Genomic DNA, 24,391 nt, shown 5'->3' with positions numbered 1-24,391 from the left:
TGTAATGATCCTACTTCTGATGCTAATAGGTGCGTCGATTGTGTGCTGAAACAACAGCTACTCCTGAAAAGTCATGTCCCTGACTTTGGAGGTCAAGTGTAAAAAAAAATCTCAAAAACACACTCATGTATATAACTGAAGGGGGGGGGGTTGGCGGTGGAGTGGAAAAATACAAGCGTGAGTGGGTCCTTGTTTCACTGGGGTGACATTTTGAAGTGACAGGCCTCCTCGACGCCATTTAATTCCCTTGGAGGGAGCCCAAAATGAGGGCGGGAACAGGGGAAGGAAGAAAAGAGTGCAGAAGAAAGAGAAAGAGTGTGAGACAGAGAAGAAGAGAGAGCGAGAGCGAGACAGAAAGAGAGAGAGAGGGGAGTAGGAGGAGGGCTGATCCATTCTAATGAGGAATAACAAATGGCCCCCTTGGCCTTCCTCTCCTTCTCTCTCTCTCTCTCTACATCGCTGACCTTTGGGTTTGGAAATTGATTTACTGTTGCCGCGGTTGACGGTGGCATTTTGAAAATGGTAACACCCCACCTCATTAATATAGCCACATGTACGGAGAATATGTTACCTTGGCCACCCGCCAAAGGAATTTTTAAAATGTTATTTACAAATCAATAGTGGAGATGCACAGGTGGAGTGATAAGGGTTTCACTCGATTAAGGCTGTGTGGCAAATAGAGGATGTGACCTTTCATCGGCCCTTCAAAATTAACTAAGTAACCGACACTGACGATGGACTGAAAATTGAAATCTTCGCGACAATGATGCCTTTTTTTAACAAGAGAAATTTGTCTCGCTGCTCATACAGAATTTGTGCGTACCTTTTTCTGTGTCATCACGCCATACAGTATTGAGTGCAGTTCTTTAATCTTCTACACTGGGTGTGCATTTTGATTCAACTCTAATTAAAGTGCCCCAGATTCTGTATCTTATCTCAGCCCTCAATCCAAGTTACAGAAAACTAACACCACCTGCCCCATTTAACGCAATGTCCAACAACAACAGCAACAACCCAGTTTAGGCCTCATTACCCAATCCCAACACTGACACTATCAGTGGCTGTGATTCACTGGAGCCATTTCCTTAAGGCAAAGAGCACACTCACTCGCGCAACATAGTAACACAAAACAAGCAAAACTGCATAAATGTGAAATGCATTTTAGATGATAAGGCATGTTTCACCCTCCCCAGAGAGAAGAGACTTAATGGTAAAATTGAGAGCAGGATAGGATAGATTGAGCACGAGATTATCAACACAGTCCCTAGTTGATGACAGGCAGAAAATGGCATCACTTTGGCTCTGTTGCAAAACACACACAAACACCCTCCCACAACACACACACACACACACACACACACACACACACACACACACACACACACACACACACAAACACACACTTTTTGATGCCAAATTTAGTCCCAGGCAAATGCAGCAATTTCAAAGTGTCATGTTCTTGCCAAGCACGAGCCTCTGAATTGTAACCATTATTTGTTTCTAAGCAAAATGAAACCAGCAAACAGTGCAGTTACACAAAGTGCATTCTTTACGTGAACTGGAACTGACGACCCGGGAATGTAAACATTAAATCCAAACCACCACTTACACTTCTCACACATGAAACACTGTTCACTGTTCTGGGCCCATTTTGAAATGCAGACCAAGAGGTATGGCACCCTCGGTTATATTTAAATGCACAACATTTTGCAACTTTCCGCAGTCCTCATGTAATGGTGGCCATGGTCATGACATCCTTTATCAGACTGAGTGTGATAAAAGTTTAAAGACTAATGCCTTGGTCTTACACAAATAAATGGAAGGATTATTGTTTATAAGCTGCTGCAGGAGGCCTCTTCCTACCAATAATGACTTTAAGGAAGTCTCTCCTGTAAAGTTTTTAATGGGGTAGTGTACCCAAAAACAGCAGTATTTTCCCCTTATCCCTATAGGGTAACCTATCCATTGAGATTCTATGTTTCTGTGTGATTTGGTGAAGTTTAAATCCTGCACAATCTTCCCCGTCTCCCTTCACCCCAATACAGCTGGTCTGGATGGGTGTTGTTTTTTTGTGCCCAAACCACCAAAAATTAGTTTACAGGTGTCAAACTTGTCTTACCTCCATGGGATCCAGGGGGTCTCCGTTCTTCAGCCAGCGGTACGAAGGCTTGGGCTTGGCGTTGGCCTTGCACTCCCACACCAGGGTGTCATCAATGGGCTTCTGGGCATCCTGAGGCTTCTCGATCAGATGGGGAGGAGCTGTGAGGTCACATGCCGTGTAAATTAACACCTCAACATCACACCGGTGGTTAAGGATTAGCGGTAAGTTACAGAAATAGTACAAATCAATGAAATCAACCGAGCGGGCAAGTTGTTCATTAATGAAGTATCCAAGCACATAAATCATCAATCCATTTCCCATTAACCCAAAGTTGACCTCTGTGTGAAAAATGTACAAATGAAAACAACTGTTGACGGTTAATATGAGGTAGGTTCAATAGCCATCTGTTGAAAGCGTTTCCTTTCAAATTAAAAGCTGACAGATAAGTTAGTGAAATATCTAGAGATCATAATACATACACAAGTATTTCACAAGAACATGATTTACGGAGCGTAACATGTCTTTCAAAATGCTCAGAATCAAAGGTCTGTATTTCTTTACAATGCAGGCATGCTCCTTGTTTGTCTTTTGAAACATCCAAAATCCAGATAGAAAATGTGTATTTATGACAGTGGTACTGGTGTCACATAAATGACAAGTGCCTTATCTGTGGCGACAGAGTGAGGAGATTTATGGCATTTTTGAGACACCCACATAAATATTGTACAGTATGTCCTGCTAGGGTCAAGGGGAATAGGGTGGGCGAGTGGTTCTGTCTTACTGCCTGTATCATTATAATAATGTAATAATAAAACTGTGATTTATTTTTCTTGATTGAAATTCTCTTTTCACCTGACCCTCCTCCAAGGAGGTCAGAGTGCAGGTTAAAGAGGAGCATCCGTGTAGGCGGTAGCAACTGGGAATTGAACCCACGTTTTCCTCTCCAACTACAATGGTCTCTCCCTCGACTAGGCCACCATGCCAACTAAATCACAGTATTATGAGTGGACCTGCATGTTTCAGTCACTTATGATATGCTCCCATCATCCCAGAATGAACTCAAAATTGTTTTATGGTATGTTTTCATTTGTGTTTCTTAAGGATTTCATATACTGTCTTGTCCTGCTCTGAACATGCTGTCTTTTTTAAAAAACAGTTTTTTTTTGTATGTGTACTGAACTTAAAAGGCCAAATAATGAAACCACTAGATGATATAAAAATATTGAAGTGTAAAGACAACAACAGTGTTTTCAAAAAGACCTTAGGTATTTCCTGTTGATTATTTCTCTTTTTATTTTCTTATCTTCTGTAAAAGTGTCTTGCTCAATACACTGCCTAAAGTGTATGTGTCTTGGCAAAGACAAATTCTGACTCATTCAATTAACATTTAAAAGCCTATAATGAGAAAAACTCTGCTCTGCAGGCCCCTATGAGCATTGGGATAATATTATATTATTGAAAAACAAGCCCTCTTCCTTCCATCCTTTCTACATTTTGTTTAGAGGAGGAAATGGTATGACAAATGTATTGGGAAGTGAACAAGCAATACTGAATTGAAAATATTTCACTAAACAAATACCAGATGACATCCAGCCAGCAATATTACAAATGAGACCTCCAGAGATAAGATAATGGAAGGGAAAGCATGATGCAAGTAGCATCTTTACCGAGTCAATCTGATCTTCCACAAGCGCATTCAAATGCATTCAACTGCTAAAACATGATCTAATTTCATAAATCCCTTGGGACCAAGCAAGGGCAATTAAGTGGGAAATCGAAAGAGAGGCCACCCCTTATTGTTCCTGTGCTAGCATTGGTTGGGTGTCGCAAACACCACATCCCCATATTGATTCTCCTATTCCTCCATAGTCTTGATGGATGTCGCACAAGCTGCCGTCTATGGGACTTTAAAATGAGATTACAGATTTTTATCACCTGGCGTCCAGCCAGTCGACTGGGCTTTGAGAAGAGACAGGACTTAAAGCTTACAAGGAGAAACATAACTCCCACACGACTACAGTGAAGGGGAAGTGTAGAGGCCATGTGACTCAGTACCAAGGCTGATAGCTACAGTGCTGCTTGTTTGAAATGGAAAGGTTGAAAAGTCATGATCTTGTTTATAAAATGACTATATCACACCTTCTTCTGTTTTACAGCTTGTAGGTCGTCAAGCTCCGTTACTGTTGATGCTGTACTGCTCTTTGGACAGGCACTTATCTTTATACTGAGGCATGTTTAGTCCTCAGCCTATCTATAGGTACTGGGAGCGTTCATCCTACCCACAGTTAGTGGGAAAAAAAACAAACAACAGAAAAAACTTTATTATCATATCAAAGGCATCCTCCTTCTGAGGAGAAAAGAATCTGTATTTGATGATTTCGATCACGCCCATCCCTACAGGGCCTTGTGGGCAGACATCATCAATGCATAAACAGTCAAATAATGGGGAGAGAAACCATAAAAATTCTTCATCAAGGGCCATTAAAAGCTTTCGCAGAAAATGGGCCGTGAGTCCAGTATTGGTAGAGGGGAAAAAAAAAAATCACTTCTATCTGAAGGGCAGTATAAATCTGTGTGCACTATAGCCCCATGTTAGCCTCTGGCACAATAAAGAGCTTGTCACGAATGAACTATTGGTAATAGTTTAATTTACTACCACATCCCACGATATGATGCGGTTATATATGGGTCCTAATAAAAGCTACAGAATGCATGACAACAAATATAGCTTCTGTCAGGAGGGAAGAACCACCCCTCCCCACCCCCCCTCAAAAAAATACACTTTTATAAGGTAAGATTTTTAGTTTATACCTGGTCAGAGTGACCCTTAGAGGGTTTTTTTTTTTCTAAAATAAATCTGAAAGCGGATTTGGTAAAGCTCTCTGGCCTGTATTCATAAAAGGCACCGTCAGTTTTAACACTGCATAAGTGCACACTGCCGTAGCAGTAGCCATTCCCCTCATTCATAATAAAAGGGGTTTACCACCTGAGTGTTACTGCTTCCGCTATTTTGGCATGACCACCTGCTTCTCTCATATGAATATCACGTAAACAATTCATAAAAGCACGTGTTCAGTTCATTATTGGAGATTACTTCAAGAGATTAATTGAAGCTGGGCATTACTCCAGTTAATAAGTAATACATTAAAACTATATCCACTGATAAAAGACAGACCTAAACTGATACCAGGGTCTAAAGCTGTCGTTGGAAACGTGGATTTATACAGAATACTACTACTACTACTACTACTAATAATAATAATAATAACAATAACAGTAACAGTAACGATGGCATGGTAATGGACAAATTTATATTATTATTAATGGTTCATTAGTTGGCCTTTTTATTAAATGTCACTCCCCAAATCACTTTGACTTGACCATGGTGAACACTGCAATTGCAGTGGGAATGAATGAGGAAGATGGTGATTTACTTGAGGAAGAAAATCCCAGATTGTGTGACAAAACCACCTCTCTTACATGAACTTCTACTGGCAAAAATTTCTTCTTTTTTACTCTTTCTGACAGTTTGCTTTCCAAGCACAACTGATTATGGTAGGCGTTAAATATGTATAAGCTCATTAACATGTTCACTCTCATTGGCTTTTGCCTGGGACACACCTGACATTAACGTCATGGTAATGTGATTCCGCTGCACTAATCACCACCACAGTAAATTTATGAATAAACCTCAAATTACCATGCCGTTAAATTTGCGTGGCACAAAGCTGTCACGGCTGGGTTTTTATGAATACGGTCCTATGAATCTACAAGAAGGCTGACAGGTTGAAGCCATGTGATATTTTTCCATCCAAGACAAAATGATGTGAAGTACAGTATGTGTGAGATCAAAGTCACTGAAACGGTCTTCCTACCCACCATAGAATGACAGCTTTCCTTTGACCGAGTTTCTTCCTCTGGTGTTTTCCGCCACACATTCGTATATCCCCGCATCCTCCTGCTGGAAGTAGGGAATCTCTAAAACCCCACTTGCTTTATTTACGTCCACCTTCCTGCCAAAAGACGCTCCATCCACTCTTCTCCAGCTGATTGTTGGCACTGGGCTACAGACACGCAGATGAAAATTGATGAAGCATGTTAATCTATGATTAGAATCTGCACGGTTAATTGCTGAGAGTGTTTCTTCACTTTAGACACCATAAAGAGCAGTACCAAAATGACTCATTAGAATGTGAAGTGTTCTGTCTTTGAAATCACTTCACAGAGTCTTCAAGCATTACCATGCAACTTAAATTAACAGCAGACAACTAATGGCAAAGTTAGGACTATGGCATAGTAATACACAGCGGGACTTACTTTCCAAGTGCAAAACATTCCAGCTTGACAGTGGAGCTTTTAGCAACAGGAACAATGTCAGGAAACTGCACTTCAATCTTTGGCTCGTATTCGCCCATCACGCCTGGAGTTACAGTACCAAACACATAATTAATGCTATGCATGCTTGGAGGGACCTTTTTCAGCTCAAGGCATGAAAAGGTCACTGAAAAGCAAACACCAAAACAGGTTCAGGCCATGAATGTGTTAGCGAGAGATTTAGTGACTATCTCTGGATCTGCCCTCAATACTTTTTAACTCTTGAATATCTATGCCTATGTCTACTGTTTCTTCATTTTTGTCCATTGTTACTGACATGGGTACTTTTCAGCCAGATGGCTTTGGATAAACAATATATATATATATATATATATATATATATATATATATATATATATATATTTTAGCTTTGTTGCCTATAACTTGTTATCCAGAAAATAGGACAAGTCAAAGTAGTCCAACTTAAACTAAGTCTAACTATTCAATGATAGGTCCATGGTAAGAGCTATGGAAATACTGAAACAAAAGATAATCAACCAGCATAGATGACAACACACAAAAAACAGTCACACTGGGCAAACACAAATTTCAAGAGATGTGGATGAAAGAAAATGACAGAGGATGTAAACAACTAGAAATGATTCAAAGACCAAGATATACTATAGTACCAACCTCATACAACATAAAATACACATCCAATACAATAGCACAATGCCAAGTGCAAACCACAAAACCATAGCCATAAGCAATAGCATCATCTTGGCACTAATCGAAGCCCCTATCTCCAGGTGCAGGTCTATGAATGTGCATGTCCACTAAAAAGGGGGCTTTTACAAGCCTACCATCAATCCGCAGCACTAGAGGTGTCGGCGGTCCTTGAACGCTGGTTTTGGTGACCGTGTTGGTGACCACGCAGGTGTAGTTGCCCACATCAGAAGGTTCCACTTTGGCAATGTAGAGGTTGCCTGTCTTCTGGGACACGAATCGTCGCGTGTCCTGGATGACAAACGATGGGTACTGATTGAAGATCCATGTGAAGGTTAGCTCTGTGAACAGACAGAGGGATACTGGATGTAGGCTACACAGGGTACAAGTCAAAGGCCCATACTGTAGTTATCCCCTATCTATGACACCTGTAGAGATAATGTGCCCTTCATCAGCAGTTTCATTACTCCACTTTAAATGGATGCCCTCAGGGATAAAGCAATTAGTGGATCAGACTATGCCCCAATCTTCAAAGAATAATTAATGCCCTCAAGATGGTAGAAGTTTCACCGGCTTACTGTGTTTAAGTGATGGTGCAGTGAGTTTGTCAGGGAAGGTGTCTGCATGCTGTTGAGGCTGAGGAGTTTCTATAATCTGGACATCTGTGTTTACATCTGCGGTGTGAATCCTGCTCTGTCTCTGCATTTTGTGACTGTTCTGAAGTTCTGCTGAGCTGATTGTGTTTCTTTTTTATTATATATTGTTTTATTTTCATTTCTTATTTTTATTTTACTTTTTTTTATTGTTGAAGTTTATTACTTTATATGAATTTCTTTTAAAATACAGAGAGAGAGGTTGTATATAAACAAAACACCAACCAGCATAATGCTGTTCATCTCTCTTTGTGGTTGTCATATTGTAGCACAGGGCCCTAAATCAACCCTAAGCTGCAGTTCTGGCATAAAAACTGTATAATGCCCAATAAAACCAATGTATTCTGGATCATGCTATTCAGTAGGGTACCACCCAGGCTACTATTCATCATCCATGAAAACAAGCTTCCTGAAAAGACTCCCAGTACTGTATCAACCAAATGGACTGCAGTCAGTGGCTTTGCGCTAACTATCAGCAACATTATAAAAAGGAATGATGGTGTTTTGACATATTGACACAAGGATAGATTGCTCTGGACCATATTGCATCCCGGTCCCAAAAGCAATCTTGGCCGTTGGTAAAAACTTGTCTAAGCGATGACTCGGCACTACAGTACAGGGAATAATTGAGACGTGAGTTGTACGCTCATCTACTGACTCAGTATTCTTCACGGCCAGTCTTTGGGGGGCAAGAGGATGTGTGGGCTTTGACATATTCCTGCAAACCTTGCAAATCATGATGTAGCGTACTATCTTGCAAACCTGTGGTGGGTACATGGGGAAGCTCTTTTTTTTCTCCAAGTACAAGGTAAGAGGTTTTACGAGGTTTTGTAACTAGTCAAGTTGAGCACAATCCCAACCTGCCGCTACAACACGACACTAAGTAGGATCCAAACTTGCAGTCATACCCGTCTCTCTGCTCCCTGCAAACCATGTCCCTGTGCTCCCATTTACCACATGCAACCATTTTAAATTCATCATTGTAAATAAACATTACGACATATGGAATCTTGTGTAAACACCCGCCTGCTGGTTTCATACATCTGCTAACAACCTGCAGTTACTGACACATGTGCACTGGCATTAATGACTCTCATAGACTGCTTTGGAGGAACAGCAAGATGAATTTCATTGTCGGCCTACATCTCTTGTGGTTACCCCTGCTACGAACTCCATCCTGGCATCCGTGACTTGTAGCAACCAGAACTTTTTGGCTTGATCCACCCAACATACAAAGGGAAACACAGATGTAATAACCCCCCCTCCCATAAATAATACATCCCAGCTCTCATCCTGACATTGTTATGTATATTTAATGTCTGTTTTTGAAACAATATCTTCCAAAGGTGCAGGGCACGCCAAACGGGAACAACAGCAACTAAGAGGTTACTAATTGGCTAGTTAAAGTTTCATGGTGAGAAACAGGAAGCAGGAAATAGGAAGTGGAAAGCACCATTGGCAGTATTTGATAATCTGACTTGAGAGCCTTCTGCGGATGGGCTGTAATGGAATAATGAGATCATGAATGACAGTGAGTGGCAGATTTTCATTGTGGTTCCATTTAGCCATTGTATAATGAACAGGCAGCATCAATTCGCCTTTAATGATTTGAGAGTACCAGTGAGAAATAGAACATGACAGGCCAAGGACATGCTGAATCAAGAGCAGGTTTATGCACAAGTGTGTATTGCCTCAAAGAAAAAAAAGAGTACGCACAACTTGTGTCAAAGTTGGTACTCGCTGCTCGCTGGACGGTAAAGCCATTAACCAGGCCTACCTATCTGTATTCATAACACAAAACCAGTTCACTCAGGTTCACATGGGTCACGCACATGGGGAGAAATCCCTGCAAGCTATGTGTGTTGTTACTAGCAAGCAAGCAACCTCTGTTTGGGGTAGATGCTCTGTATAGAAAGAACAAGCGATTTCAGCCTTGAGTAAATCTAAAAGGCCTGCTTCCATTAGTGAAAGGAGGTCAGATGCATTAGGTCCTGGTCTAACCACAGTCATTCAGAGCCTCTCAGAACAGAGGATGACACAGACAGGCACCTAATGCACATACAGCACAGTGCTGTGGAAGAACACCAGAGTGACTCATTTTGGACGCTTGACAACATTTTGGTCATACTCTAAGTGCAGCTTCAACTGCTGTCTAGAAGTTTTAGAGCATCCTGGCTGCACCAAACTACTTCCTGCAGCGGTCTTTGAGGGCTCTGAGCCGTCGTTAAAATGAAATAATGGCTTCTTGAATCATGCATGGGATATTGACATCCTTTAAGGGGGTGATGAGGCAGATCCTTGTGTAAGGTATTGTGCTGATCGTGAATAATGTCCTGTCACCCTTTACGGCGGTATATGTTTTTCATTTTTCCAATGTGGTGAGTCTCTGTTCAAATGCCAGTCAGGATTTTCCTCCCCAATACAATACAATCATAGTAAATATAGTAGAGCATGTCTCAATTTATGGGAGTCCCATATTCACACCCTTGTTACACATCTAATACATCCTGTGATTGCCAAGACCGTTTTCCAGTGTTTGTCAGCAAAGCATTTCCTTTAACTGCTTTGCTGACAGCATTCAGCAGTAGTTCTCAGCTAAAGCTAATCCAGTCAAACAATTCCAAGAAATGTGTGATTTTATGTGAGGCTGCTTGGCTAAAGTCAAGGATTGGATGCATTAAAACCATCTTCATCTAAATTCAGCAGTCCTTGGCCCTAAAATTGTCTCCAAACAAATTCAGCTGTCTCATGATCCTTGAACATCACTGAGCTTAGATTTTATTTTCTACTTCCATGTTCTGCTTTCTCAGACGCAATTTTTTATAATTACATGTTTTTGTTGCATTTGCCTGTTTTCCTCCTCTGCTTTCCTTTCTTTAATTCATGTCAGGCGTTTTTGCTGTTTATCGTGTTGGCTTATTTTTGTGCACTTTTGGCAAATGTTATGTAAATTACCCATTACTATAATTATTAACATTCCTGTTGTTAAAATTTATTTATTTACTTTTTTATTATCACTGTGGTTCATTTTTTCGCTCCATACAAATCCAAGAAATATTCTGCTGCAAGAGAGCAGGTCAATGTGGTAAATCGGTTTAGCTTTGTATTCTGCAATAGCCTAAAGGGCACTGAATGGGGACAGAGAATGCGAATATAATAGGACCACAAAAGTGTGTGTATGTGGGTGCGTGTGTCTGTGTGTGTGTGTGTGTGTGTGTGTGTGTGTGTGAATGTGTGAGCGTGTAACTGAAACTAGAATGGGGTACATCATTACCATAGCAGATATGGTCAGACCTGCCTTTGAGCAAAGATGCCAGAAAATGGGAGATGATTCATCCTAAAGCACATATCAGCATCCTCAACATCCCCATCAATTGCCATAATCTATGATGACAGCTGCCGAAAACCTGAGCAGAAAATGGATCATTCCAGGCCCTGTGCTGAGTCCCAAGAGAGCAGCTATGATCCATCACAACAAGAAGGGATGAATGGGTTGTTTGTATAAATAAAAGCAGTCCGTATATTACCGGTCGCGTGGCCAAAAACAACCTCTAGTTGTATTTGTGGACAGAAATTTTTATGAGAGGAAAACAGGAAACTGAACTTCAGCCATATTCAGACGAATGTGACCAAGGTCAGCCATCAGTCATCCTGTCACCCAAGTAAGTATTTAAAGTTATTATGAGCATTTCTGACAAAAACTGGATTTGGAGGACTCTCATATTCTCAGACATCCATTACTTGAGTTTCAAGCATAGAAAAAGTCTTTATTTGATCATCTGTGTCTATATTTTATTCATGTCCTGTTTTGCATTTTGTTCACGTTAGCGTGCCAGTTTCCCGTCTGCTTAATACACCTCCTTTGTGGTTCTGGGTGGCTACTTAACCTCAGAAAGGCCAAGCTGTCAATTTGTGGCTGTTTTGAATACAAGTGTTGAAATATCTTAGCTTTCAGAAGATGGGCAACATTGTTCTTGCTTTTCCGAAACCCATTTTCTGTACAAACCAGTTTTATTGTGGTTTCAAAATCATCTAAGGAAAAGGCAGTTGTAAGTATAATCACCCCCTTTAACCAAGGCAGCTGTCAATTGATGGTACACTTTTTGACAGATTGTTCCCATGGAAATGGATCCAGATGGGAACACAATGCATGTGACTCATACTTACAGCAACACCAAATTTATTTTGTCTAATGATGTAGACAACAAACAGCTATGTGGTTTTGAACACGCTAACAGGTAATTATGCACCCATTTTTTTTTTTTGGTTTATTTGTACATTTTATTTTCATTGCTGGGTGTATTTGTGTAGTATACTATTTAGTACTTCCGCCTTGCTATCCAAACCACTACTGAGCATCACCAATGAGCCATCATTATGGCACTTAGCCTTCTAACACTCACATAAATAAATCGGAGAGTGAGAAACAAACACATCAGGAGTGATGAAGCAAGCAGCGAAGAGTTGCCGATGAATGTGCAATAACATAAATCTGCACCACAGTAATGAAAATGGGGAATAATGCAAATCATCACAGCTCTGACAATGTGCAAGTGCACAGTGAGAGCTGTTAGCTGTGGTTGGAAATGGCATGTTGTCAATTGAGAAACTCGTTGACCTTATCTTAAAACTACAGACTCCATTATCTGCATTGTTCTTTCTAGTGTTAAATGGAGCTGACTGGCAAATCTCCGAAAGAGTAAGAATTTATTGTACGGTACAGTATTTCTTTGAGCATTTAAATAGTAATCAGCGACAATGCGAATTAAGTCAAACACCATACCAAGACCTTTCAGTGGCTAAGTGATTAATTTTTAACACTGTAATGTGATAAAGGAAAAACATGGCACAAAACAAATCAGGACAGAGGATTCTGCGTTGGGATGGCTGTAGTTGGCATCCCTTTTTTAAAAGCAGGAAAAGGCTTTGTTTCAGACTGGATCTGACAGATATGGGCCAGGTGCAATGTAACAGTGTAGGTTACTGACAACAATCCCTCCAGGAGTCTGGTCCCTAATGATCAGTGTCATGTCGGAGAGAATCCAATGGGATTTAAGACTCAAAACAAAAGGGACGAAGTTTTGGGAACAAATGAGAGACAAGATGAACATGAAGAGAATCATTTGGATGAATCTATTTGCATCTCCCTGAAGACAAAAAAATCAAGACCCAGATATCATATCTCCAGTGATTTAGTCAAATTCTTACCCAAACACACTGGAGCATACATCTTTGAAAACTTTGAAGTGTGACGTTGTCAAATATGCAAGATCTCAGTCACAACAAAGCAGTGTGAGTTCTTGAACAAAGTGCAACATCAACAGCTTGGGGAATAGTCTGAACGTTATGAAAATGAGTTTATAAAGTGCAATGTTCAATTTTTAATCCTCAAATTAAAAGAATGTTCTCCTCAAAGCCCATTATTGTGCTCAGGAGTAGCAATGACAAAAGACAAAAAATTTAGAGACCCCTGCTGGTTAACCATCTGTCAATTAAAAGCTGAGACAATACATCTCATCACCGATGCAAGAACAAAAGTAAGACGCTGTGCAAGCGGAAGAGGAACACACCGCAAGTGGGAGGAAAACAATAACGCAGATGGAAGTCTCAGGTTTATGGGAGGTGAACCTCAAAGGTTTCTTGATGACATATTTTCAGTAGCACAAATAAAGAGCACAGGCATACCGTGGGATGTTGTAACAGTCTAACACAGGGAAAGAAGTTTCCATATGCAGTTCTCGTAATTAAGATGTGATTCATCTACTGACACACTATGCTTTAAAAGTTTTGTTGAGCTGTTTGTAGTAGGAGCCATATTCATGAAGCTGGCAAGACCTCAGGGGAAGGTCACACAGCCCTCCCAGGTAGGCAGCCATTGTGGAGCCGTCCTGGATAATTCGTCAAGCTAGACTTCAAGCAAGACTGAATAATCCCAAAAAAGGTAAGTAAAGTAAGCAAAATGTTTTGGGGATTTGCTTCAGCTCTAATGTGCTACTGTATGTCATGTCGTGTGAATCTACACAGTGAAACAATGCAGATTGTATAGTTTACAGTGCACAATGTACAGTATGTATAGTTTACTATCTGCTGTATTATTTTCATTGACCAGCTGCACTGAATGTGAAGCCCTATTGTCCCTATATCATATGTTATTCTATGTCCTTATGCTACACAGTTAGTCATTTTTATGTCACACCAGTGCCATTGAGACAAAATCCTGCACTGCACTGGGAAAATAGTTTAAGATTGTGATTCTGTTTCTAAATTTTCTGTTTAGCAAAATCATGGATCTCTTGTTTTGTTTTGTTTTTTTATAAAAGCTGAAATCTATAATGTTTTTCAAATTACAGTATGTCATATACTATTATGATAGTTGTGTGTGGTGGAGTATGGTAAAAACTATTGACAGGCATATTTATAAGACACAGAGATACAGATCAGCTACCCAGAGCTACAAGGGAAAGAAATGATGGGCAACCTGAGTGAAACACAGTGCAACACTTTACTGTGAACCTCCTGTAACCCTCTGAGGCGGCGTGGCTCAGGAGGTAGAGCGGCTCTCTGCTAATCAGAGGGTTCCAGGTTTGATCCCCGGCTCCTCCAGGGAGTGCATCGAGGTGTCCTTGGCTCCTTACGTGGCAGCCTCTGCCATCAGTGTGTGTGGGTGAATGTGAGGTATACATGGTAAAGTGCTTTGAGTGGTCAGCAGAAAAAAGCACTATAGGAATACAGTCTATTTATCAAAATATGTATATCTCATCGCTTAGCTGTGTTGTTATTCATCGCAATCACAAAAAGTTACAGATTCCACTTTAAAAAGATTTAGTTACATCTGTTGCAAAGATTGAATGTTGTATAGTATAGAGTACCTGTGTTTTTTATTTCACGATTTTTTTACATGGCAGATTTACATTAAAATCACTTTTGTGATTTCAACAATTGTACTTGTCCGATACTCACCTCCGTCTCTTGCAGGCTAATCCTGATCTTACTTTTGGTTTTGAGTTGCATGGTCAGGTTTTGCAATTCAACTGTTTGTTCAACTTGTTTTGAAATATTCATCACACCACTCACAAGGTATGAAGTTTGGGTATGAACAAGAGGGCAGGCATAACCATGGGAAGAAGATGATGGACACAGAACAGCGATGCTGTGCTGTATCAGCTTACATGTCTACCAATTCAGCTCGCCAAGCTCGCGGGACCTCGGTGATATACAAAACATGTCTACAAGAAGGTGATGCTTGATAAAATACAGTTTAAACACCAGACTGCACTGCAGCTGCATAAATACAAACACAAAGGGCACAAAGAGGCTAAAAAAAAAACAGATGAGATGAGATGTTTTGGTTGAAGTAGCAGGCATTCCCATTGCAAGACAAATTTATTCAGAAATGCTTTAGCAAAGAAAATAATCCACTAAAACGGCTTCGTTAAATTACTTTTTTTTTTTTTTTTTTTTACTCAGTTTGGCACTAGCACTCTGTCAGGTGCAAGACCTGCTCAGGGTGCTTTGATCTCTGTGAGCACATTTTACCCTTCTCCACCAAAATAGGGGTATGCTAGAATTAAATGCTATTTGGGGTAAGCAAAAGTAAAAACACATTTTGTCTACTGCAGTTGTCATATTATGTTATTATGTGTTATTATAGCCTCTTTGCACAGTGGATTGGTGTGCTCCAGTCGTTTCCTTCCTCAAGTTTTTGTCCTTTGTCTGAGGCACCTGATCAAGCAGCACCCTGAGCCCTTTATCCACTCATTATTATCAATCAGACGATGCAAAGCTGTTGTCAGTCTCTCTAAGCCGAGCAGGAGCTTAACTATTTTCTTATGTACTTCCAGTGTTGTTTTTTGAAATACTTCTCAGCCTGACTCAGAATCAGAATCAGGAATTTTTTATTGATCCCCGAGGAGAGATTGGGTCTCTACCGTTAAGTCCCCAGTGTGACCAATTTGCCTGAAACAAAAACACAGTATTCTCATACCGTAAGTGCACACATTAAAATGAACATAATGACCACTTGCTTGCTCTGGGCTGAATGATGCGGTCCATGTACCACAGCTACACGTCCATCCATCCTTATTCTATGCTCATTTATTCCTAATCAGGGTCACAACGGTGCAGGAGCATATTTCAACATACACTGGGTGGAAGACAGGGTCAGGTGTGCATGAATAATCCTCGATCCAAATCCACAATGAAAAGTGAGATAATTTGTTCCTTTTCATTCAAACTGGCTAACTATGTCTTCTTTGTGACAAGAATGACAGAGCACAGTTGTTACTAATAAACTCCATGGGATATTATATCACATATTACGACAACAAGCACTGATTTACACGTTATAGCCCAATGGTTTTCGAAATGGGGTTTGGGGTACCCCAAGAGTCCTTTCGGGGTACCCCATCAAAATGAAGAATAGTTGAATTTCACAACTTCATCTACTATAAATTATTCAGTAGTCACTATACAAAAACAAAACAAAACAAAAATTATGAGTTATTATTTTAACATAATGTTCTAATCTTAACACTTCGAAACTATTTGTCAGTGTTAAAGTATGACAACCAAAGATTTTATACCTAACACAAAATGTCTTTTTACATCAGGGTCCCTCTGGCAATATCACTTCCAGTGGGTGTCTGTGGCTTCACGAAAGTAAACTTTGGGGTCCGAAATATGAAAAAAGTTTGAAAAGCCCTGCCAAGCCCTTCAAATAATGTAGATAGTGTTTGATTGAAAAAAAATTGACTCACTGAACCACATCAATAAGTTTTCAAGTGAATAAATGGTGTGTCTCTTCTCCTCTGTGACTGACTTCCTTACAGAGCGTGTTTGGGGGGAGGCATGCAGGTTACCCACAGGTGCTTGTAATCTATCCAAGGAGAAATCAGTCAATGCCGACTCATTTCTGCTCTCACTCACTGCTAAATAGACTGTCTTACCAGGGAGGTTGTCCAGGGAGCCGTATACTTCTTGTCAATGCACTCACATCAGCAATGAAAGTAATCTTCACCACTAATTAAAAATTGTAAATGTGAGCCTGGTGAATGCAGGATTGCCTTTGCACTAGACACTGTACCAAACTTTTAGGAAAAAAAATCAGGCAGAGTCGTGCATGATGAACAATGTCGTGACACTAATAACATAATATGAACATTGTTGTTATGACCATGCTGATATTTTGTTTTTAACAGCCAAGTGTGTGTTGAAATAAAAACATTTCCAGTAAAAACTATATCACTTCACATTAGCAGTAAATGATTTGGTGAGTAAATTTTTACTCGCTTATGACAGTATATGTTCACTATGCAGGCAGTATCATAGCTGAGGCTTGGTCACAATGAAATGAAAAATGACTTTTTCACTTTGTTAGCCAACTCTGACCATCATACCATTCAGTGATCTAACAACATTTAAGAAAAATAAATACTTTTTATTTTATTTATTCAATTTTCTTAGATTTCATACCTCACTAACATCAAATCCTTGTGATTTTAAATTTTATGAGCAGAGAACAATAACAGATATCAAATGAATGAATGAATGATATGTTTTTAAAACTAAAATCAGAGTAACAATAAACAGTAATGATTTGATGGCATCTAAAATAATCTGCCACTGAATCCACTGAAAAATAATAATAACCATGCACACCTTAAAATATCTTAATAACAGCCTGAAATTGCTGTCACCCCCTGCTTAGCATTTTAAATCCAAACATCTGGTCAAAGAGAAACAATTTGTGATTCCAGGAACATTGGTCTGAAACGCATATGCGCATCCACATAAATTCATTCAATTCCGGCAGTGGTGAATTACATTTAGCCCTGCTGGCTGCGTGAGCCAAAAGCCCATCTCCAGAGCGTGTGTGGGAGTTAATAGCACTGGATGCTAACTCCCATTGATAATGTCATGGATGCAAAGGGCTGATGTGAAAGCAAACAAAGCACCTTCAGAGAGGAGCTCCATTACTCAGCCTGGCACGGACCCAGCAAGAGACAGGCTCTCTGGTCTGCACGCCAGAGCCTTTCCTTGCCCCCATCGAAAATCAGGCTGACAGGTCAAAGCATCCGAACGTAAAAATGACTCACTCCACTGACCTCGACAACATAAACAAATAGCCAGAAGATGTGAGAGGGAGAGGACAAACATGAGTTCCACTTTGTCAGAGTAAACATGGGACAGATGAGAAATCGGGAGAGAAATACTACACTGTGTCTTAATGTTTGTCTATGGAAAACCACTCTTTACCCATCAGTGATACTGAGTATTTGCTGTATTAGTGCACATATGAATGACTGATAAGAATAAATAAGCTGTATAATGACAAAGAATTCATAAATGCACCATCTTACCTCCAGAGTGAGGCGGCGGGCCACACAATAAGACCACTCCTTGACCCTCACGAACCCTCACTGGACTCCTCCTCTGTGTCTTGAAGTTTTCCAGGTCTGTTTATCACAAAACAAAAGCAATAAAGGAAAACGATCAATTCAGTCTCCATGAAGCCATAAGCACACAAGACATGTATTTGTCAACAAAGCAGATATAAAAATAGACTAGAAGTCATATCTGGGGGTCAATCATTTAATATGTGATCTCTAGGACTATCCAGCAACAGATATGAGTTTCAGAGGGCAATATGATGTAGCATCTTTGCATAATTTCACCGATCATGCTATGCATAAATGCAGATGCACTGCTGTAAAGTCCTAAGCACTTCTGACTGGAGCAAAAAGCAATTCCTCAAGTATAAGTCACACATGAGTGAATTTAATTGGAACTACGTATTGTTATCACTTTCTGTGTTTCATCCACTGCACACGGACCAGCAACAATTAAATGACTCTGAGATTGAAACATCATTTGTATGGAGACCGATTACTTGTTGACAACCTGCTGGAAAGGAGAAAATACAGACAGCAATCCTTGAACACTTTGCCTTTTCTTGCCTGCTGTGGCTCTTGGAGATATCTGAGGCACTGCGGCCAAATACGCGACTGCCACAAAATGGTACAATCAAGAGTGAATTCAAATGCAGGGAGAGAGAAAAATGCAAAACTGACACCTCCTGTGTACACACAGCAGGCTGCGCTTCTGCATCATAAATATGTGATCTTTGCGCCTTCAGTAGGTAATGGGAGATTGCATCCAGCAGGACAATACATGATTACATTAACACAATTGAAAGCACTTTTTCACATCACAAATTATTCGCTGGAGAGCTCCTGTAAGATTTCTCAAATTCATTTGCTAGATCATTAACATCTTTTTAAATTTGATGCTAGCAGGTTGTGTGGATGCTTCGGGGGCCTGTGCTAAACCTATGATTGATTCAGGGGAAACAATCTAATAATACCATTCTCTGCAGGAATGGGCACAGATAGGGCCCCTCCGGAAACATGCCTTTCATTAGACAAAGTACCCCGTTAATGGTGATGATTTTTTTAAATCAATTTTTATGCCCGCCAGTATGGCAAGCATCTACAACTAGATTCCACTAAGTCTGCTGAAGTTCCTCTGTGACTACAAGATTTTTAATGGTCCCTTTTGAGCTGCAAATGCCCAAAAAGGCCTGTAATAGTAACCTTTGTAGACCAGCTAAAGCTCCTCACTGTGGTTGCAATTAAGACACAAGTGGTGAACAACATTGTAAAAAATAAAATATTACAATGGATACAGTATAATCTCTTGAGCTGACAAAATACTTCAACACTGAATCAAACCTTAACAAGTGCCATGTCTAAACTTATTTATGGCAACATTATATCCTGTTATTCTTAAATGTTGATTCTTGATTATTCTTGTATATTTCGGAAGATCAACACAGCAACTCAAAACCTACAACACATGTACAATATTAAGGCTACTGTACATTTAAATACATACAGGCTGTAATCAGGATGGTGGGGACTATGCTCTGTCTATTACATATACTATAAAAACAACTAACATTGGTATTATGGCATACAGCCAGTTTGCTTGTATGAATAACAGTTTACTGAGACAAATGTTTGAAACATCAAAATAATACATTACCTCAAAAAATACAAACAGCTAAAACATTAAAAAATAATACAATTATGCAGAATGTACACCATCACCTGTGCAATGTTACTGTATGCAAATCAAAACAATCTCAAGTACTCAAGCTTGTTACAATTTTAGCAAAATCTTCTCACGTCATATAATATATGCAACACTTCAAATTTAATGAAAACTGACCTATAATTACTCAAATGTCAACATTCAATTTCGTCTCATAAACTTCAGTCGTCTGGCTGCACAAATGTCACTCCTCTGCATCCATGACTGTCACAGAAAAACACTTTTCACTTGTACTACAGTGATTTGCTGGCAAGCATGTACTTGCTGTTAAGTTAGTATTCCCTCATTTAAAAGCGCTGGAACCTATACAGATTACTACCTCAGTCTCTGTAGGATGAGAAGAGAAACTACTGGAGATCTTCGACATGATCCAAATAGAGCTGCCTCATCTTTTTTTTTTTTTTTTTTTACCCAAATCTAGTTTTACCATGGCCTCCAGGAATGTCACTGACAGACTACAACAGAATTATTTCAGTAGGAATACCTCAAGGTAAAAGAAAATCATATCCTCATGCGTATCATTGTATTGTGATCATGAGACGTTAGTTTTACATACTGTGATTGCCACAACTCATTCTCATGTTTCAGAGTGTTTTGCCAAGCATTAAGTCAAAGTGTAAAAAAGGGTTGCAGAAAAAATTTAAAACTCAGTTTGCACATTACTGTTAATTTGGCATACACCCCTCCCACAATCAAAGGTGTTACTAAGCAGAACAAAGACAATGTGACTCTATGCAGTTCTCAGCACTTACACTGCACTGTAGTACAATCTAAAGAGTAAGGAATGTAAATAGAAAATATGTGGTCAGATCAATCCAAGTGATAAACATGTCATTGAATGAATATGCATGAATGGGTGCATACCATGCCAATACAAGTGCAGTATTTACTGTATATGTTCAGGTAAGGCATGGCTAAACTCTACTTTGATCCCTGCCATTAATTGATATCAATAACACTGATAACTTCAAATTTAATCATGATGCACTTTCCTATATTGAATCATTGATAATTCCTCATTGATTTTAAATTGGATGTTACATATTCTATTTTGTCATGCAAATCAACTTCAAAATCCACACTCAAAAAAACATTAGGCTGCCTTCAAAACTCAAAATCGTAACAACAAGGTCATTTTTTCATGCAGATGTCATTAGCATTTCCATTATGTACCGAGTAAAAAGGAGGTGAGACCTGATGTGCTGCTCACAATATTTTACTACCAGTTATGTGTTTTGTCTCTCATGTCCTTGTCCCAGTCACACGCGATGCCCTGTCATTTTTTATTCAGCATTTTACAAAATAATGCCGTATTTCTCCTAAAAGCATGAGACAAGATCTTGGAAGACTTCCATCAGGAACATCATTATCCGTAAGGTGAAAAGATTTGGTCCATTTGGTGTCTTCAGAATTTTAATACCCACTACCCACTGTCTGTGTGTGTGTGTGTGTGTGTGTGTGTGTGTGTGTGTGTGTGTGTGTGTGTCTGTGTGTGTCTGTGTGTGCGTGCGTGCATGCATGTGCGTGTGGTGTGTGATTAGAGAAAAAGTGGCTTCAGGAGGTCCTTCTTTGTGTAGCTTTTAGTTTCTCTAACATCTTCTATGTGATTAGCTCTGCTTCAGGAGGCTGCTTAAATGGGAAATTATGGAGCTCTCTGATTTATGGTCTTCCAAGCAATTGGATAACTCCATTGAAAAGGATTGGCTTTGATTATTCCTAGCACAGGAAACTATTTTTTCTAACAGAAAACGTTTTGGGAGGCTGATGTCTACCTAATTTCGTTAGAGTGGGGCAGACAAAGATCCCTCCCCATGGATTTTTTTCCCCCCTACTCTCACATTATAGAAAAAAACTAAAAGGTAGATTATATTTGAGTCAAATAATTAAACTAGAAATGAATGAACACTGTCTTGCAGCCTTTTTCCATTTTTTGAGTAAAAGATACGCCGTGCCCCAGCTAAAGGGAAAAATGCTCGTGGTCTCAAGTACAATGCCCCTCAGGGGGATTTTACCCAAATTAATGCACGGCTAGAGTCATTTTCATGGTTTGTTCTACGCTACATACCTTACAAGATCTAAGAATGTGAATGTTTTTACAACTTTTTTTTTTTTTTTTTTAATTGTTTTAATGCAATTTCAATAACAGCTGCAACAGTAGCCTTCTCATCCCTAGATTTTATACAGTAGCACAAAATTGTGAAATAATTGTCTCCGGAAAAGTAATTTCATATTAAAAAGCATTACATTTTATATTGAAAAGGTGCAGAAGCACAGTGTTTGTACTTGCTTTCTTTCCCAAATCATCTAAACGGAACAAAACATTCCTATCACATTAAATTTACTGCCGGTTTAAAAGTTGCACAGGTGAACATGAGAGTTGTCAGCTTTGAAAACAGAACAGTGAATTTAGATTGTTGACACATTTACAGATGAAACTGTCACCTTTGAATAAGTCGTTGTCAGCACAATCTTCATGAGCCCACTTGTGACAGCTTTCACTTCTTATCTCCTCTCTACTACTAAGTGAAGCGGCTCAGGTAGAGAGTGAGGTACAGAGTGTCTTCCCTCAACCCCTCAACAACAGTGTGTGCATGTGTGTGTTGTGTGTGTGTGTGTGAGTGTGTGTGTTGCAGGGTTTTTAATCAAAATGCATAAGGTAACAACGTATATCAGTTGTAGACGATTTGCAGAAAATATTCAGTTGTTTGCTTTATTGTAAAAGTTAATGCTTATTTGCATGGTCTAAATATATGAAGATCTTCCCCAAAACATCATCAGTCCCCGCACGAATTTCAGTTTGAAATGAGTAGGTTCACTTTGAAACATGCTCAAATTAAATATTTTACCATAATGAGGAATATTATGCCATTATGAGGGGCAGGCATCTTCCCCACAGGGGCATATTCGCCCACCACACACAAAGTGTTTGTAGGCTCTGTGAACAAGATGCAGTATCAAAGCTATCTTTATCTGTAGCTGGTTTTACAAACTGGAAGATATCAGAGTTGCTCAACTCACACTGATAGTGAAGGTCTCCTGATCAATATTCCTTTGGAGTATGGTGGGGTGCAAATGAGCTAGACACAGTAAAAGCCAGCAATGCCTGACAACCCAAGCTGTTCTGTGCCCTGTGGATCATCTTATCAAGCCTATCACGGCTCTGCACCTCCATGTGCCTCTCTATGGCAGGGTTCAGGCTATTTTGAGTGCTTTCAGATCCATGAAATTGGATGTGAATTAGCATTTTTGGGCTAGCTACTCCAATGTGACCCACTGTAATGAATGAGAGGCGATTCTAGAGAAGAAAAAATGGAGTCATTCTGTTGCAGTGTGAGCACGAGGCAATTTGTGATATGGCTGCATTTGTCACATAGCTAACCATTGCACAAAAAGCATTAAAAGTTCAAAAAGATGCCTAAAGGGCTTGTGTTTGAAGTTCGCTAGTTATGGTATCATTTGCCCCCATTACGTGCCATTCTATTAATGAAATAAGGGTCATCCTGAAACCACAATCCAGTGTGAGCTGTCCCACTCCGGAGAGTTTAGACGAATAATGAATAATTTGAGTGGGTTTGGATTAGTTGCAGGGGTGGAAAGAATACCAACTGGTCTTGTTCATGCAGAGGTACTGTTACTTTGATTTAATCTAACTTGAGCAGATATAAAAGTACTGATGTAAAATTCTACCTAAAGATAAAGATAAAGTGGTTTTACTTTTCAAGCCACCTCACGTAATAGTAAGTAAAGTGGCGCATTTAAAGTAAATGTTTCTCGGTTCCTTATAAAGATATTTTCAGTGTGGTTCAACCTCGCCTCAAGGCTCAAAATCTATGCTTAAACTAGGCCAGAAACCTCACAAAACTAAAGTGTATAAACAAAGTAAAATATGAATCAATACAACAATTTAGTGAGATGTTTCCAACATTTTTATATCTCAACCATCCCTCTTTTCTCGCCCAACATACTCCAAGCTGCAGAGTCTGCAAAGTCTAACGGCCATGGGCGAGTAGCCCAACGACTGGGACCTCCCATCCAGCTGTAACCAAATGGCAAACGGACGAGGCCTGGCTGCTGATTTGAATCTAATAACATTCACTGACTAACTTTTTCTCACTGACACTCGCACATCTGTCCCTTACCCTACTTCAAGTAACCAGTCACTTGACCTTACTCACTGAAAATAGGCTGCTGTGAGCAAAGCTGTGAACGTACTGCAGTCTATGCAAAATGAAGTAGGCAAAATAAGAAATTAGATAGGCCACCTGATGTTATGGTGTTTAGTGGCATGGTTATTCACTATGCACACTCCTGCCAGAGCTATGTTACCAAATTACAAAATTACTTCTTAATCTATAATCACACTATTACTGTTATTATTCCTGTTGCTATTGCACAAGTTTGTCCAGACTGTGTTCAACATAAGTATTCTATACCATTTTGCAATTTATGCCATTATGTGATCTGTGCTTTAAGGCGCTATTTGCAG

The 24,391-nt window shown here is 39.7% G+C and overlaps 1 protein-coding gene across 1 annotated transcript in view; it reads right to left on the bottom strand.

The window, feature by feature from the left end:
* cntn3a.1 (contactin 3a, tandem duplicate 1) overlaps nucleotides 1–24,391 on the bottom strand; it is a 79,216-nt gene that overhangs the window by 29,106 nt on the left and 25,719 nt on the right. The window contains exons 5-9 of the mRNA XM_030055735.1: nucleotides 18,153–18,248; nucleotides 7,279–7,482; nucleotides 6,419–6,521; nucleotides 5,981–6,165; nucleotides 2,120–2,259 (exon numbers count right to left, since the gene is read on the bottom strand). Coding sequence (XP_029911595.1) covers nucleotides 2,120–2,259; nucleotides 5,981–6,165; nucleotides 6,419–6,521; nucleotides 7,279–7,482; nucleotides 18,153–18,248 — 728 coding nt within the window. The remainder of the gene's footprint in view (nucleotides 1–2,119; nucleotides 2,260–5,980; nucleotides 6,166–6,418; nucleotides 6,522–7,278; nucleotides 7,483–18,152; nucleotides 18,249–24,391) is intronic.

This window comes from Myripristis murdjan, chromosome 7 (genome assembly GCF_902150065.1).
Source record: "Myripristis murdjan chromosome 7, fMyrMur1.1, whole genome shotgun sequence".
NCBI lineage: Eukaryota > Metazoa > Chordata > Actinopteri > Holocentriformes > Holocentridae > Myripristis > Myripristis murdjan.
The sequence above is the reverse complement of the archived record's forward strand: the minus strand, read 5'-3'. Positions and strand labels throughout refer to the sequence as shown.